The following is an 18,891-nucleotide window of genomic DNA, read 5'->3' as shown; positions in this document are numbered from 1 at the left end:
TCGTGTTTTAGGGAGCGTTTGACCGCGGGCCCATTACGGAGGCAGGCAATGAGGCCGTGATCGCTGAGATCCTGGTTGAAGACAGCAGAGGTGTATTTAGAGGGCAAGTTGGTCAGGATGATATGTAAGAGGGTGCCCATGGTTACGGATTTTAGGTTGTACCTGGTAGGTTCCTTGATCATTTGAATGAGATTGAGGGCATCTAGCTTAGATTGTAGGACGGCCGGGGTGTTAAGCATATCCCAGTTTAGGTCACCTAGCAGTACGAACTCTCAAGATAGATGGAGGGCAATCAATTCACATATGCTGTCCCGGGCACAGATGGGGGCTGAGAGAAGTGGTAATGGTGAGAGACTTGTTTCTGGAAAGGTGGATTTTTAAAAGTAGAAGCTCGACCTGTTTGGGCACAGACCTGGATAGTATGACAGAACTCTGCAGGCTATCTCTGAAGTAGATTGCAACTCCGCCCCCTTTGGCAGTTCTATCTTGTCAGAAAATGTTGTAGTTGGGGATGGAAATTTCAGGATTTTTGGTGGCCTTCCTAATCCAGGATTCAGACACGGCTAGGACATCAGGGTTGGTGGAGAGTGCTAAAGCAGTGAATAAAACAAACTTAGGGAGGAGGCTTCTGATGTTAACATGCATGAAACCAAGGCTTTTACGGTTACAGAAGTCAACAAATGAGAACGCCTGGGGAATGTGAGTGGTGCTGGGGGCTGCAGGACCTGGATTAAACTCTACATCACCAGAGGAACAGAGGAGGAGTGGGATCAGGGTGCGGCTAAAGGCTATAAGAACTGGTCGTCTAGTGCGTTCGGAACAGACAGTAAAAGGAACAGATTTCTGGCCGTGGAAGAATAGATTCAAGGCATAATGTACAGACAAAGGTATGGTAGGATGTGAATACAGTGGAGGTAAACCTAGGCATTGAGTGACGATGAGAGAGGTTTTGTCTTTAGAGGCACCAGTTAAGCCAGGTGAGATCACCGCATGTGTGGGGGGTGGGACTCAAGGGCTATCTAAGGCATATTGGGCAGGGCTGGGGGCTCTGCAGTGAAATAAGACAATATTTATTGACTCGGGGTGAATACTTAAGGAACAAGATATATTAGTGTTTTATTTTCCATTAATTGACAACAATTTTGTGTAGAACCTTGTCAATTAAATCCTTTTTAATCCCACTTTGTTACACAACAAAATGTTGAAAAAATCTGTGTGTGATTACATTCTGGAGGCACTTGTAAAACCATATGCGTCATGATTCCCGGTCTTGTCCCTTTTGTACTTCTTAAGGTTCCTCCACCTTTTTTAATTTATTTTTTAATTGGCTCATTTATTTACTTTTATTCAACGGTGGGTCTAATCCTGAAGGCTGATTTGGTTAAAACTGCATTCCAGCCAGTGTCCATTCCATAAGTCACCACCGGCTAAATCTATGTCGTTAAAATTCTTATTTACTCTGTTCCATCGGACTGCGCAATCCACTGTCTCAGCCCAGCCAGGCAATTTATAAACTTGATCTCCACTTTAAAAAACATCTTGACATTATCTCACATTTCTTTTACACTAACATTTAGTTTTCAACAGCGGAGATTTGTATAAACCTTGTTGTCTGTCTTTCCGACATTTGCAACATTGTTTATGTATTGAAATTCGATCTCCAGCTGTCCCATATAAATGACCGTGTCGGGATGAGACAAACAGGTAGGCAGCATTTCTCAGCCAGTCAAAATCATATGAATCAGCTGGCATCATTTTTATTGATGTGTGTATATATATATATATATATATATATATATATACACAAAGACATTTCTTTTTTTAAAGGTATAAAGAAACAAAGTGCAGCTAGTTTGTAGTTTTTCCAGCTTCAGTTTGAAGTGATTGTGTTAGCTGTGTTGTTGGCTAGCTCCTCTGAAACAACAGTGTCCTGATGAGTGAGCACTTTTTGTATGCCAGGCGAAATCCAGAGTCATTAGCTCATTGTTATGGATGTATCCAAATAAATGTCACTAGAAAACTGCTTAAACAAATGCAAATGTAGCTACTTTGCTGGCTGCACTTTTTGACGTGACTGTAAATTAGTCGTAGTTGGCAAGCAAGAGATAAGAAAGTTGCCAGGTAGCATTCCAGTGGAACATTGCGTCCATAGATACAGAACAAAAAGACTGAAAGACTGGGTCACGCCTCTAGCAACCGAACCGATAGAACAAACGACCAGCCGGCTTAGGTAGCAACCCTAGATTTGTGTCGGGACTATATCTTGTGGAAGGATGAAATAGTATGAATAAATTCATCAAAATAACATTTTTAATGAAAATATGTCAATCATTATTTGAATATGTTGGTCATGCAAATTCTCTAAAAAGACTTTGGAGGTGGCTTATGGTAGAGAAATTAACATTCAAATCTCTGGCAACAGCTCTGGTGAACATTCCTGCAGTCAGCATGCCAATTGCACGCTCCCTCAACTTGAACATACAGTATGTAGAAAGAACAAAGCCGGTGTTTGGAGGATATATTGGCACAATCCCCGTGCCAATATATCCTCCAAACACTGGCTTCTCGGTCATTATCACTTAAGTGATTGCTACAGTATGTCAATGTTTTTAAATGTCAGGAGTCATTTCTAAGCTCCATGATTCATTCCAGCAACGCTCCATTCTTGTTTGGTCTCCATGGCAACCTCTGTTTGTCAGTGTCTTAGTCACATCACTGTGGTCACATTCTAACTATCAGTTCAAGAATAATGAAACAGTTAGACCAGGGACTTCAATCTGCTTGAAAATCTATGGCCTTCATGTAGATATCTACCTCAAATACCTCGTACCTCATCACATTGATCTGGTACTGTGTAGCTCCATTCTTGTGTATTTTATTTTTATTCCTCTTGTGGAATGTCTAAGCGCCATAATTCATTCCAGCAGCGCTCGATTCTTGCTTGGTCTCCATGGCAACCTCTGTTTGTCAGTGTCTTAGTCATTTCATTGTGGTCACATTCTAACCATCAGTACAAGAATAATGATAAGGGTAGACCAGGGACTTCCTCTGAATTATTAATGCACAGAGAAAACTGTGGGTTGTGTGTCCTGTTTTATTACTTACACTGAACAAAAATATAAATGCAACATGTAAAGTGTTGGTCACATGTTTCATCAGCTGAAATAAAAGATCCCAGATGTGTTGCATATGCACAAAAAGCATATTTCTCTCAAATTGTGTGCACTGCAGTCAGCATGCCAATTGCACACTACCTCAAAACTTGAACATCTGTGGCAGTGTGTTGTTTACATCCCTGTTGGTGAGCATTTCTCCTTTACCAAGATAATCCATCCACCTGACAGGTGTGGCATATCAAGAAGCTGATTAAACAGCATGACCATTACACAGGTGCCCCTTGTTGCTGGGGACAATAAAAGGCCCTCTAAAACAACACACTGCCACAGATGTTCAAGTTTTGAGGTAGTGTGCAATTGGCATGCTGACTGCAGGAATGTTCACCAGATCTGTTGCCAGAGAATTGAATGTTCATTTCTCTACCATAAGCTGCCTCCAACTTCCTTTTAGAGAATTTGGCAGTACGTCCAACTGGCCTCACAACAGCAGACCATGTGTATGACGTTGTGTGGGCGAGTGGTTTTATAATGTCAACGTTGTGAACAGAGTGATCTATGGTGGCGGTGGGGTTATGGTATGGGCAGGCGTAAGCTATGGACAACGAACACAATTGCATTTTATTGGTGGCAATTGACTGATTTCCTCATATGAACTGTAACTCAGTAAAATCTTTGAAATTGTTGCATGTTGCGTTTATATTTTTTGTTCAGTATATATCATGTAGACGACACTGAAGTCGCCTAGTTACAGTTTTTAAATCGGTTTGAAATCATGTACATATCTACCTCAAATACCTCGTAACTCTGCATATTGATCTGGTACTCCCTGTATATAGCTCCTTTCTTGTGTATTTTATTTGATTCCTCTTGTGTTACTATTTTATTTGTATTATTACTTTTAAACTGCATTATTGGGAAGGGCCCATAAGCAAGCATTTCACGGTAAAGTCTACACCAGTTGTATTCAGTGCATGTGACAAATAAAATTTGATTTGACGACAGGATTTGAAGGAAAGTTTCTATATGGTAATTCAGGTTTGAAAAAGCATGCTGCACCTCATCTGTATGTTATCTGCCATTTTGTAAGACGTGACGTTTGCATCTTTGCAGCTTCCTGACTCTTTGCCTAACGGGTTGAATTACCCACAGGCAGGCGGCCACCACCCCCACCCCCACCAATCACAGACCATGATCGTGACATCCACGTCGGCCACACCCCCACACCGCTCAGTGCGGAACCAGCAGTATGAGGGTGCCATCAACAAGATTTCCATACAGCAGTACCAGTCTCCTCTGCCCATGGCCACCACCACCCGGCCCCAGAGCGCACGCTGCCTCATCCAGACCAAAGGCCAGAAGAGCATGGACGACTTCCAGGAGCAGGTTGGCCATTACTCTTTCTCTCTCTGTCTCTCTGTCTCTCTCTCTCTCTCTGTCTCTTTGATTGTCTCTGTGTTTCTCTCTCTCTCTCTGTTTCTGTCTGTGTTTCTCTCGCTCACCCCCTCCATTTCAATCATCTTTTCACTCTCTTTCTCCCGCTCTCTCCCTTTCTCTCAATCTGTCACCAACAGATCTCTGAGAGGCCTATATTATGGCTAGTGGTATATAGAGAGGAGAGATGTTGCACCATGTAATTGCACAGTTATACAATACCAAATGTCTATTTTTGGCATGATGTTGTTTTTGTGTCGTTTGGCAGTTCTGTGTGCGGATAGAGAAGAATCCAGGTTTAGGGTTCAGCATCTCAGGGGGAATCAGTGGCCAAGGGAACCCCTTCAAGCCTTCTGACATGGTAAGATTAAAGCAACTAAATGTTCTCTGTGTGCATCTGATACTGTGCAGTCTGTGCCATAGGAACATGTTCCATTTTTCTCTTATTCCTTAAGGTGTTTCAATAACCACTGCACATCACTGTATGTTTCACTTCAGAGTTTCCATGGTAACAGGTGCTGCTGCATTGCTGTATGGGGTGCTGCAGTTGACTTGGTTTGAACCGTTTTATTATACGCCAATAATAAGCAAGAATCAAGAAAAGACAACACTTTTTCCGCAATGATTTGTAATGTAGTCAGTCATAAGGTTGGCGATTGTCAAATAGTTCAATAATGTCTTGTTGCCATGTAACAGCAAAGAAAAGAGCCAGTGAGAAAAATGTTTATAGATTTCCATTTAGAATTTTTCTAAATCAGTTATGTTGTTGCCACTGGCAATATTTTCTCTTATTATTCATTTTAAAATATCAAAGCCTAGTTTCTTCTCATTGACATTAGATTTGTATGGGGAAGGTCTTGTAAGCCATAGGATTAGAATTCCGATTCAATGTTGTAAAAATTGTTATAGCCATTGAATGTGTTGTATATTTTGTGTGCATATCATCTCCCATCTCAACACCCCACTGAAAGGTGGTGCATGCTGATTGCTGAGGATATCTTCTGAGGGCCTGCTTTCCTGTGATGCCTCAAGGAGTACCTGCTGTAATAATACCTGAGTCATTAGATGATAGTAACGTAATTCGGGTTCAAGTGCGGTTTAACTGTTGAACTGTGTTGATTGAGGCTCTTCATATAGTATTATATAGTTTGAACACATGCAAAGATTGGTATACTTATAATCTCTGCCTTGACTAGCCATTTTTTGGAAACATGCAATGGAAAAAAAACATCCCCCAGTGTTCATATTTTTGGAAATATAGATTTTTTTTTAAAGTAACTATTTTAGTACTGTTAAAATGTTTTCATTAAAGGTAGACGTAAATGCCATGTCAGTACACCTAGTTCTTGAATTTAACAAACAGCACATATAGACTTCCACTTCCACTAGCTAAACTTATCAAGTTAATGTTTGCAACAGCATGTCAATCAAAATCACGCACAGATCTTGAGTTAGAGGAAAATACAAACAAAAGCAACAAACAACCAGTTTGAAAGGCACAGATTCTAAACCATCTTCACCATGTGGTTCCTAATCTCATATCACTTTTGACTTATAGGGTATCTTTGTTACTAGGGTACAGCCTGATGGACCGGCCTCCAACCTGCTACAGCCTGGGGACAAAATACTGAAGGTAACCGTGTTCTTCATCACCGCATCGATCATCGTTGTCCTCTGAGTCTATGAGAGCGCATCCTCCCTGCTCCACATTGCCTGTAGAGGCTTTGCATGTGGCATTTTGTGCTGGACGTACGTGTGTCTACCAAGTGAGCATGGTCCTCTGTTTTGACCTCTGTCAAACCTCCAACATGCTTTACTTGTCCCTAAGTCAGACAAAAGGAATAGTGGTTATTGTTTCCTAATAAAGGCCCATGGAAACAGATTCAATCTAAGTGCATCACATACAAGTAACTTTACTGATATGATACGATTTCTAATGTGATGTTTTAGATGCCTGAAAACTAAGTAGTAACCAGCAATGTAATGTGCTGGATGAATTAGTTTGTTTCTGAAATACTAGTGAAGGTCAAAGTACAACCTGGCCCGTATCTACAAAGCGTCTAAGAGTAGAACATTGATTGTGCTGAGAATAGAGACATTTTACTCCTACTCTTATGAGTAAAAATAAAAGCTATGCATGAAGCCTCTTTCATAAGAGTCCCACCTAATCGCCAGATATTTAGAAGACCTCATGAGCTGTCCTAACAAGTGAAGACTAACCAGCAGATGTCTTGATAATAGAAAAGTGCAGCACGGCAGCGAGTCAGTAGTTAATAGCTCTGACTTTGCTAATGGCTACTTTATTGAGGAAAAATGTACTTACTATGACTGTGATATGTGGTTGTCCCACCTAGCTATCTTCAAATTAATGCACTGTATGTCGCTCTGGATAAGAGCTTCTGCTAAATGACTAAAATGCTAAATGTTAGTGCGGTTAAAAGTGGTTAAAAGAAGAAATATCAAAACATATCTGATCAATCCATTAGTAATCTAGACCTAGACTACATGCAACAGTTCCCCCTTGTGATTTTCACAATGATTTCACACAAGGGCAATTTCACATGATATTCAAACACTTACAGTATAACCACGAGACTAATAAATACACATTTTTTTTTTTTTTAGATTATTTAATTAACCTACATAATGTTATTTCAAGTTATCCCTTTGGAGCACAATATCACATTGGTAAAAATATTCCTAAATTGACCATGCCTATCTTTGGGCAATTGAAGGCAACTAGGGCCTATGTTAGCTTTGATTGTGTTTGATGAAAATGATAGAACCTGACTTGATGCCTACTGTGCCAAAGTGTTATAGAGTTGTTTAACGGGAGTGACGAGTGTGTTGATATAACAGTAATATTATAGAAATTACACTTAACAATTATCATAATTGGTTAAAAAAAGGTTATGCAGGCCAACATATTAGACAATAATTAAGAATAGGCAAAGTGATCGTGTCAGGTGAAAATGATTTCAAACGTTTTACCATTTCAACATTTCATGTAGCCTACAGTCACATTCAACATTATCAGAAGTGTGATATAGTTCACAGCTGGCGATGCTTCATCGCGATTGGTTATTCCCAATCATTTGCAACAATATAAATGTGCGTCATCACTATATTTCCATTGCGGCACCTCAAACTCTCATGATTACCAGCTGAGTGAAACTTTTGTAAATTGATTAAATTACTCCTGGCACAGAGTTTGTATGAGCAGCGTCTTAACATCATCCCAAAACCTACTCTGAGCTGGGTTTTTTGTTGTCTTAAACCAATTTTTAATAGGATTCCTAGCATATTTTCTGCGATGCTTTGTGGATACGGCACCTGATCTCAACTTTTTTGATAACCTTGAAAGCCCTGCAGCCATTTTTTCTCAACTATTTTCTATATCTTTCAACTTTGCACTGTGCAGCAAAGATTGTATTGGGTCTTCTCTTCTACTTCAGTATCATCAGATCCCTGAGTCTCTTTTTCTAAATAGTTCAGGAGTCAACCTTTTAGGAAGAGCATAAGAGCTCTTCCACCCCATGCGATAAGACACGAATTACACACTATGATGTGGTGTTGTATTTAGCTTAGGTAGAGGGCTGTTATTTTAAAGGGAACTCACCATCACACATACAGTACATAGGATTGACGCTGTCAAAGTAAGTGTTTACCATAGTGCAGAGAGGGAACTGTACCCCTTGTAGATTGTCAGATTCCTGGTCCATGTGAAGCTACTGTCGAGGCTAGTCAAACACCTGACAGTGAAGCCTACATGAACAAGCCAGGCTCTCTGTGCCAATACAATTTAATGGGATTGGAATAGTCCCTACAGTTATTGGCATGTCTCTTGTATCTGTGTGGCTTTAAATGTGTGCTAGTAGAAGCCCTCGCCCCTCGCCCACCCGTAGCCTGCAGAAGCAGGAACCTCTCTTCTCTCTCCACAGATGCAAGTGTTAGCTGAAGGACATACCTCTAAAGAACCACTTCTCTCCTCCTCTCCTTTACAGCATGACCTCCTCCTCTTCCTGTGTGCATCTCTCTGCTTTGTCTCTCCTCTTTTCCTTGACAGTGTTGTTTGTTTATCTCCTCTGAGCTAGGGCTGTTCCCAGTCCTCTCCGTGCCGCCCTGCCCCGCCCTGCCACTTCTCACTCACGTCACTCTGTTCACCCTCTGCTTAATTTTTGCATTGCAGGCCAATGGACATAGTTTTTTACACATGGAACATGAAACTGCTGTGTCTCTTCTGAAGAATTTCCAGAAAACTGTGGATTTAGTAATCTTGAGGGAGAGCACAATTTAAATATTTTTTTATAACACCATTGCTTCTCTCCCAAACGGGTTGTGGAAATGTATACAACCGGTTTTTATCTAGGAACAGTGACATTTGCCGATTGCTGGACCAATGGCAAATACTAGTGCCAAATGTACTATAGGATACATATCTTATAACCTATCTATGAATTTTATGTAAACAGGAATTGTATCTCTTGAGTTGATGTGAAGGAAAGTCATTTTTGTCATTCAGCCTGAGGCTGTAGGTTGGAGCAATTTTCTTAGTTTTTATTTGGACATTTTTTGCGTATTTATATTGCCTTTTATTTTGTACCTTTTTCATTGTAGCTTCTCATTTTACTCTCAGAGCATGAAAACACACTAGCTCTTTAGGAATTCTAATCGCCATAAACACTGCCTCAACTTTGTATATGCCGTGGGTACATATTTTCAGTTACAATAAAGACATGAACAGTAGCGAGAGGAATGGTACAGAAAATAAATGTTTACAATGTTCTTAAATTGTTTAAATTAAATGTAAAAAAAAAAAAAGAAATCCTACCTTAATACAGGGCCAATTTATCAAGTTGTTTTTTTTTTCATTTTTTTTTATTATTATAGGTTTTCCCACCGGTTTATTTCATTAATATATTAACACTATATTGATTGTTATACCCAACCAGTCACTACATTCTATGAGGTAGATTTTTGGTAGTTGCTCAATAATGTATATGTTTGCACAAATTAGCTACATTTTAAAAGTACAGCAATATTCAATCCCACATCTGAAAGGGTTTATTTTAGATTACAAGACTACCCTAGAGGGCCATCTGCTGGCTACATTATGTGTTTACACGTATGTACTGCAATTGCACCAAGGAGTATGTAATGTCACATACCCCCATATTCAACTCCTAAAGAATTTCCATACAGAAAAGTTGTAACATTGTTTCTCATCTGTTTGTGTTAAAAACAAAACAGTTTGTTCACACTGATTTGAAGTAATTTTGCTGAACTTTTCAGCACCACTCTGTAGAACACAAATTACTTTCGATGTCTTCATTTTAAGCTCAGTTTATTATGAGAATGCACTATTGGAAAAGTATTCATGTGAGAATTATGTATCATTTTTTTTGAACAATGCTACTGACCAGAATAAGCATTTCACTCTGTTCCATTTCTGGATGGATGTTCATTTTAAGTTCTGATGTCACAGCATGCTTTCTTTCATGGTTATAAGGGTCTTTGGTCATGTTTTTTGGATACATTCTCTGTGTTTTCAAATTTTGGGATCTCTCTCGTAAAGAAGTTTCTCTCATTGCAAACTGGTGAGGTTTACAAAGAGACATTATTATATTGTGACATTTGGTGCCATTTTATTACAATCAAAAACATATACCTTATGAGCCCTAACAATGTTTCATTACTATTTTTGTCAAATGTAGCATCAATTGTGACATTCTTGAGCAAAACCAAGCACCTATAACCCCATGGAGGGACCCTGGTTGAATTTGTGCCAAGCTAAGCTGGTACGTTGTACTTCAATATCCAGTAAATTACGAGTTAAAATATTCAAGATATTGTGAGAAAGTTTGATAATATAATTATTTTTACTAAATGTTTTCAGGTTATTATTCAGAATATATTGATATACCTTAGCTTTGCTCAAATTGCGAGATTTTATAAGGACAATGAAAAAGTATGGGTGAAGTACTTGTGACTTGGAGAATAAAAGCTGTACTATCAAATGTATAAAACCATATTTCTACAGTAATTGTGAATTTGTGTTATACAAATATATTATATACATGAATATAAAAATAGTCATTTTTGTATATGTTTAAAATACAATTAAATATAAAGTGACTATGGTACTATTCTGTCTAATTACGGTGTTGATGTAAATAATGGTGATTGAAAACAAATTGAGATAATTTATCCATATAGATTGTGAATGTACTCCAAGCTTTTGCAGTATGAAGACTAACTGGACTTGAATGCTGCTTCATTTTTTGTGCAAAAAGTAATTTTAACTATTGAAAGAGAATAATTCTGTTTAGTTGGACAAATTTCGTGACAGTTTATTATACTATTTATTTGCACATGCAAGTTTAATCCTTCCATTCTTTTTATGTATTAACACGAAGATTGGTGAAGTGTGTGTGTAATATATATATACACACAGCACCAGTCAAAAGTTTCGACACACCTACTCATTCAAGGGTTTTTCTTTATTTTTACTATTTCATAAATTGTAGCGAAGACATCAAAACTACAAATAACACATATGGAATCATGTAGTAACCAAAAAAGTGTAAACAACTCAAAATATGTTTTATATTTGAGATTCTTCTTAGTAGCCACCCTTTGCCTTGATGACAGCTTTGCACACCCTTGTCTTCACCTGGAATGCTTTTCCAACAGTCTTGAAGGAGTTCCCACATATGCTGAGCACTTGTTGGCTGCTTTTCCATCACTCTCCTTATTGGTCAAATAATCCTTACACAGCCTGGAGGTGTGTTGGGTCATTGTCTTTTTGAAAAAACAAATGATAGTACCACTGCGCAAACCAGATGGGATGGCGTATCGCTGCAGGATGCTGTGGTTGCCGTGCTGGTTAAGTGTGCCTTGAATTTGAAATAAATCACTGACAGTGTCACCAGCAAAGCACCCCCACACCATCACACATCCTCCATGCTTCACGGTGGGAACCACACATGTGGAGATAATCCGCTCACCTACTCTGCGTCTCACAAATACACTGCGGTTGGAACCAAAAATCTCAAATTTGGACTCATCAGACCAAAGGACAGATTTCCACAGATCTAATGTCCAATGCTTGTGTTTCTTTGCCCAAGCAAGTCTCTTATTATTATTGGTGTCCTTTAGAAGTGGTTTCTTTGCAGCAATTCGACCATGAAAGCCTGATTCACGAAGTTTCCTCTGAACAGTTGATGTTGAGATGTGTCTGTTAATTGAACTCTGTGTGGTGCAATCTGAGGTGCAGTTAATTGCAGATTTCTGAGGCTGGTAACTCTAATGAGCTTATCTTCTGCAGAAGAGGTAACTCTGGGTCTTCCTTTCCTGTGGCGGTCCTCATGAGAGCCAGTTTCATCATAGCACTTAATGGTTTTTGCGACTGCACTTGAAGAAACTTCCCCCCCCCCCAAAATCCAGATTGACTGACCTTCATGTCTTAAAGTAATGATGGACTGTTGTTTCTCTTTGCTCATTTGAGCTGTTCTTGCCATAATATGGACTTTGTCTTTTACCAAATAGGGCAATCTTCTGTAAATCAAATCAAATTTTATTTGTCACATACACATGGTTAGCAGATGTTAATGCGAGTGTAGCGAAATGCTTGTGCTTCTAGTACCGACCATGCAGTAATATCTAACAAGTAATCTAACAATTTCACAACAACTACCTTATACACACAAGTGTAAAGGAATAAGAATATGTACATAAAAATATATATGGATGAGCGATGGCCGAATGGCATAGGCAAGATGCAGTAGATGGTATAGAGTACAGTATATACATATGAGATGAGTAGTGAAGGGTATGTAAACATTATATAAAGTGGCATAGTTTAAAGTGACTAGTGATACATTTATTACATCCTACTTTTAACTATTAAATTGGCTAGAGATTGAGTCTGTATGTTGGCAGCAGCCTTTCAATGTTAGTGATGGCTGTTTAACCTCACTAGGGTATGTGGGACGGTAGCGTCCCACCTCGTCAACAGCCAGTGAAACTGCAGGGCGCCAATTTCAAAACAACAGAAATCCCATAATTTAAATTCCTCAAACATACAAGTATTTTACACCATTTTAAAGATACACTTTGTGTAAATCCAGACAAAGTGTCCGATTTCAAAAAGGTTTTACAACGAAAGGACACCAAACGATTATGTTAGGTTAGAGCCAAGGCACAGAAAAAGACAGACATTTTTCCAGCCAAAGAGAGGAGTAACAAAAAGCAGAAATAGAGATAAAATGAATCACTAACCTTTGATGATCTTCATCAGATGACACGCATAGGACTTTATGTTACACAATACATGTATGTTTTGTTTCGGTAGAGTTCATATTTATATCCAAAAATCTGAGTTTAGGCGGGACGCTACTGTCTCACTTGGCAAAAAGCCAGAGAAAATGCAGAGCGCCAAATTCAAATTAATTACTATAAAAATTGCTATAAAAATCAAACTTTCATTAAATCACACATGAAAGATACCAAATTAAAGCTACACTGGTTGTGAATCCAGCCAACATGTCAGAATTCAAATAGGCTTTTTGGCGAAAGCAAACGATGCTATTATCTGATGATAGCACCATTGTAAACAAAGAGAGAGAAGCATATTTCAACCCTGAAGGCGCGACACAAAACGCAGAAATAAAAATAATTCATGCCTTACCTTTGACGAGCTTCTGTTGTTGGCACTCCAATATGTCCCATAAACATCACAAATGGTCCTTTAATCCTGTTCGATTAATTCCGTCTATATATCCAAAATGTCCATTTATTTGGCGCGTTTGATCCAGAAATACACCGGTTCCAAATTGTGAAACGTGACTACAAAATATCTCAAAGGTTACCTGTAAACTTTGCCAAAAAAATTCTAACTACTTTTGTAATACAACTTGAGGTATTTTTTTACGTAAATAATCTATCAAATTGAAGACGGGATGATCTGTGTTCAGTACAGGATTAAACCAACTGTAGCTAGCTTTCTGGTCATGCGCTTCTAACAAACAGGACATTTCGAGTGACCCTCCTTCAAGATGGCCGTACTTCTTCATTACACAAAGGAATAACCTCAACCATGCCCTCACCTCCTCCCTGTAGGCCGTCTCGTCATTGTTGGTAATCAAGCCACACTGTAGTGTGGTCTGCATACTTGATGATTGAGTTGGAGGCGTGCATGGCCACGCAGTCATGGGTGAACAGGGAGTACAGGAGAGGGCTGAGAACGCACCCTTGTGGGGCCCCAGTGTTGAAGATCAGCGGGGTGGAGATGTTGTTTCCTACCCTCACCACCTGGGGGCGGCCCGTCAGGAAGTCCAGGACCCAGTTGCACAGGGCGGGATCGAGACCCAGGGTCTCGAGCTTAATGACGAGTTTGGAGGGTACTATGGTGTTAAATGCTGAGCTGTAGTCGATGAACAGCATTCTTACATAGGTATTCCTCTTGTCCAGATGGGTTAGGGCAGTGTGCAATGTGATTGCGATTGCGTCGTCTGTGGACCTATTGGGTCCCAGGGGGTGAGTGCTAAGGGGCGATAGTCATTTAGCTCAGTTACCTTAGCAGGAATTGGAACAATGGTGGCCCTCTTGAAGCATGTGGGAACAGCAGACTGGGATAAGAATTGATTGAATATGTCCGTAAACACATCAGCCAGCTGGTCTGCGCATGCTCTGAGGACACGGCTAGGGATACCGTCCGGGCCGGCAGCCTTGCGAGGGTTAACGCTTTAAATGCTTTACTCACGTTGGCTGCGGTGAAGGAGAGCCTGCAGGTTTTGGTAGCGGGCCGTGTCGTTGGCACTGTATTGTCCTCAAAGCGAGCAAAGAAGTTGTTTAGTTTGTCTGGGAGCAGGACATCGTGGTCCGCGACGGGGCTGGTTTTCTTTTTGTAGTCCGTGATTGACAGTAGACCCTGCCACATACCTCTCGTGTCTGAGCCGTTGAATTGCGACTCTACTTTGTCTCTATACTGACGCTTAGCTTGTTTGATTGCCTTGCGGAGGGAATAGCTACACTGTATTCGGTCATGTTTCCGGTCGCCTTTCCCTGATTTTAAAAGCAGTGGTTCGCGCTTTCAGTTTTGCACGAATGCTGCCATCAATCCACGGTTTCTGGTTGGGGAAGGTTTTAATAGTTGCTGTGGGTACAACATCACCGATGCTCTTGCTAATAAACTCGCTCACCGAATCAGCGTATTCATCAATGTTATTGTCCGATGTTATGCGGAACATATCCCAGTCCACGTGATCGAAGCAATCTTGAAGCGTGGAATCAGATTGGTCGGAACAGCGTTGAACAGACCTGAGCACGGGCATTTCCTGTTTTAGTTTCTGTCTATAGGCTGGGAGTCGTGGTCAGATTTTCCGAAAGGGGGCAGGGCTTTGTATGCGTCGCAGAAGTCAGAGTAACAATGGTTCAGGATTTTTCCCGCCCAGGTAGCGCATTCGATATGCTGATAAAATTTAGGGAGTCTTGTTTTCAGATTAGCCTTCTTAAAATCCCCAGCTACAATGAATGCAGCCTCAGGATATGTGGTTTCCAGTTTACATAGAGTCCAATGAAGTTCATTCAGGGCCATCGATGTGTCTGCTTGGGGGGGATATATATGGCTGTGAATATAATCGAAGAGAATTATCTTGGTAGATAATGCGGTCGACATTTGATTGTAAGGAATTCTAGGTCAGGTGAGCAAAAGGACTTGAGTTCCTGTATGTTGTTAGTATCACACCACGTCTCGTTAATCATAAGGCATACCCCCCCGCCCTTCTTCTTACCAGAGAGATGTTTGTTTCTGTCGGTGCGATGCGTGAAGAAACCAGGTGGCTGTACCGACTCTGATAGCGTGTCTCGAGTCAGCCACGTTTCCGTGAAACAAAGAACGTTACAATCTCTGATGTCACTCTGGAAGGCAACCCTTGCTCGGATTTCGTCTACCTTGTTGTCAAGAGACTGGACGTTGGCGAGTAGTAAACTCAGGAGCGGTGCGCGATGTGCCCGTCTACGGAGCCTGACCAGAAGACCGCTTCTTCTGACCCTCCTGCGGCGCCGTTGATTTGGGTCGCCGGCTGGGATTCGATCCATTGTCCTGGGTGGTGGACCAAACAGAGGATCCGCTTCGGGAAAGTCGTGTTCCTGGTCGTAAATTTGGTAAGTTGACGTCGCTCTTATATCCAATAGTTCCTCCCGGCTGTATGTAATCAAACTTAAGATTTCCTGGGGTAACAATGTAAGAAATAATACATAAAAAAACGAAATACTGCATAGTTTCCTGAGAACGCGAAGCGAGGCGGCCATCTCTGTCAGCGCCCCTACCTTGTCACAACACAACTGATTGGCTCAAACTAATTAAGAAGGAAAGAATTTCCACAAATTAACTTAACAAGGCACATCTGTTAAATGAAATGCATTCCAGGTGACTCCCTCATGAAGCTGGTTGAGAGAATGCCAAGAGTGTGCAAAGCCGTCATCAAGGCAAATGGTGGCTACTTTGAAGAATCTCAAATATAAAATATATTTTGATTTGTTACTACATAATTCCATATGTGTTATTTAATAATGTTGATGTCTTCACTATGACTCTACAACGTAGAAAATAGTAAAAATACAGAAAACCCCTGGAATAAGTAGGTGTGTCAACTTTTGACTGGTACTATATATATATATATATATCTATATATCTGTATATATATATGTGTGTGTGTGTATATATATGTATGTGTGTGTGGGGGGGATTTAGAATGCATTTTGCAGATGCGATCTGTAAATATTTAAGATACATTTTTATAAATAATATTTAAAATTGAACAAATAATGTTGTGCAGCAAATAACAGAGCCATTTTCGGCTTTGGATGTACATTTTTTCAGTATTTAAGAAGTGTTTTGAATAATGTATGAAAGTATATTGTACAAATATTAAAAATGTAACTTGTTATTCTCATGGTCTGCTGTGGTCTTTATATTGTACAATGATCATATCAAAAATAGTATTTCTTTCCCCTACTGTACATTATGAAGTTAATTTGAACATATTTCATATAATACAGTTGTATGTGTATGTTTGTGAGGTGTTTATACAGTATGATAAGGCTGGCATATTCTCACTGCCCTCCACACTTCACTTCATTACCACTAGGTGGTGTTGTATCACATGTGATACCGTTTAGAAAAAGAATAAAGAACAACACTAACAAAGGATCAAAGCACCAAACACACCGCTGCCTTGTGCACTTTTAATGTGGTTGGATTTGAATCCATATAGTTGTTCGAAAGTGACTGAAGAAGACAAATTACAATTTTTTTTAGGCTAAAAGGTACTTTAAACAATCAAATATACACAGAGTGTACAAAACATTAGGAACACATTCCTAATATTGAGTTGGAACTGCTTTTGCCCTCAGAACAACCTCACTTCGTCGATGCATGGACTCTACAAGATGTTGAAAGCATTCCACTGGGATTCTGGCCCATGCTGACTCCAATGCTTCCCACAGTTGTGTCAAGCTGGCTGGATGTCCTTTTGGTGGTGGACCATTCTTGATACACATGGGAAACTGTTGAGCTTGAGAAACCCAGCAGGATTGCGGTTGTTGACACACTCAAACTGCCTGGCACCTTCTAACATACCCTGTTCAAAAGGCACCTAAATATTTTTTCTTGCCTATTCACCCTCTGAATGGCACACATACACAATCCATGTCTCAATTGTCTCAAGGCTTAAAAATCCTTCTTTAACCCATATCCTCCCCTTCATCTACACCGATTGAAATGGATTTAACAAGTTACTTCAATAAGGGATCATAGCTTTCACTTGGATTCACCTGGTCAGTCTATGTCATGGGAAAAGCAGGTGTTCCTAATTTGTACACTCAGTGTATCTCCACAGTGTCATTTAGAAATTCATTCTTGAGAATTATAGAACATTTAAAAAGTCTGTCTGGATCTGAGTATCAAACATGTCAAGGTAAATCAGTAGAAATGTATCAGATTATCTTACAATAACCATACATTCAAAAGTAAACCCATGCATTATGTTCTGAAACATTGAATGAAACATTTTACAAAAGAATAAGCTTGCTAGTACACATTTTGTTGAAAAGTAACACTTATTTTTCACCATATATAGAGAAAAATAAGCCACCTACAGGCTTTTCAGTTTGTAATGCCATGAAACATTGCTATTGGTTGATGATCTTGTAAACAATATTACAGCAGGGTCTCCCTGTAGTTGTTGTTCAACAAGACAAGTTACGCTTCAAATCATAGGCTCCAATGTCAAAATAAATGCAGTAAGTTTCAAGGAAAATATCGTACACTGATTAATCATCAAACGTTATTTTCTCACTTATCTCATTTTGAGTGTTGTAGCCTTTAATGCAGTTCACTATGTAGGGATCCTGCTTCGTAGATACTCCAGAACAGCATCATTTCCTCTGGCTATGATGGCTGCTCTCGGGTTGTGGAAAGGATTTCCATCCAGCATGAGGGCCCTGAGGGGAAGACAAGGGAGAAATGAGTGAGAGACCAGATTCAAGCCAGCTTCAAGCCAGTACATCCTTCTCTCTGGACAACAACAGCTCAGACAAAATCACAACTACAGTATGTGGATCAAGACATATATGGATGTCCTAAAGCTCATACCTTTTCTGATTGCTATTCAACACCACACCTGACCCAAATATATTGTCCCCTAAACACAGTGTCATATCCTGGTCCCTACCTCAGGCTGGTGCAGTTGCCAAGTTCAGGTGGCACCTGCATGATGTAATTGTTCGGCAGGTCCAGAGTGGACAGCTTGTCTAAAGCTTTGAGCTGCAGTCGGTCGATGGCTCCCACCTGGTTGTTACTGATCAGAATGGTCTCCAGGGTAGGAACCTGGTACAGCACCTCCGGAACAACTTAACCTGTCAAAATATGACATGTCAAATTAATCATCAGTATAACTCATGTACTTGTGTATATTACGATGATTACATCCCTTTAATGTAAGAATTTCCCTGTACTGTTTTAGACCTGCTGTATCCTGTCCATCTGATAAATAAACTTTGAAACCTTTAAGATCTGAGTGCTTACCTGGTGAATGACAGTGTGATGTCAGAGACAGAGTCCTTCATCTCCACAACCGTGAAGACCAAGCAGAGGCTCCCTCAAACACATCCAACAATGTCATTACAACAGTTAGCTGACATTCTCTATCAACAATGGCTTTTTCAACTGTGATAACTTTTCAGAGTGTTGGGATTCTTACCACACTGTTTGTGTTTTTCCTCCAGAGGCCCGGACCGTGGTGTGAAGTCACTGATGTAAGCAGGGTACCTAGGGAGCATT

General features: G+C 40.0%; 2 protein-coding genes across 11 annotated transcripts in view; one reads left to right on the top strand and one right to left on the bottom strand.

Moving 5' to 3' along the window:
* LOC139578438 (leucine-rich repeat-containing protein 7-like) overlaps window positions 1-16,498 on the top strand; it is a 202,779-nt gene extending 186,281 nt beyond the window's left edge. For 5 of the 10 annotated variants that reach the window (XM_071406012.1, XM_071406009.1, XM_071406017.1 and 2 more), the window contains 4 exons: window positions 4,227-4,499; window positions 4,816-4,908; window positions 6,106-6,180; window positions 8,737-16,498. In XM_071406012.1, the coding sequence (XP_071262113.1) occupies window positions 4,227-4,499; window positions 4,816-4,908; window positions 6,106-6,180; window positions 8,737-8,844 (549 nt within the window). In that variant the 3' untranslated portion in view covers window positions 8,845-16,498. Of the gene's footprint in view, window positions 1-4,226; window positions 4,500-4,815; window positions 4,909-6,105; window positions 6,181-8,551 lie in introns of all 10 variants that reach the window. The other 5 variants (XM_071406018.1, XM_071406016.1, XM_071406014.1 and 2 more) reach the window with 4 other exon arrangements.
* A 263-nt stretch (window positions 16,499-16,761) lies between these two features.
* Window positions 16,762-18,462, bottom strand: LOC139578437 (leucine-rich repeat-containing protein 40-like; the record flags this gene model as incomplete). Its single annotated transcript, XM_071406007.1, has 2 exons — window positions 16,762-18,053; window positions 18,284-18,462. Coding segments are annotated over 2 exons (285 nt in total), but the record flags the coding sequence as incomplete, so codon positions are not given.
* Between the last annotated feature and the right edge of the window lie 429 nt (window positions 18,463-18,891).

This window comes from Salvelinus alpinus, chromosome 6 (genome assembly GCF_045679555.1).
Source record: "Salvelinus alpinus chromosome 6, SLU_Salpinus.1, whole genome shotgun sequence".
In the NCBI taxonomy this organism is placed as follows: Eukaryota; Metazoa; Chordata; class Actinopteri; order Salmoniformes; family Salmonidae; genus Salvelinus; species Salvelinus alpinus.
The sequence above is the reverse complement of the archived record's forward strand: the minus strand, read 5'-3'. Positions and strand labels throughout refer to the sequence as shown.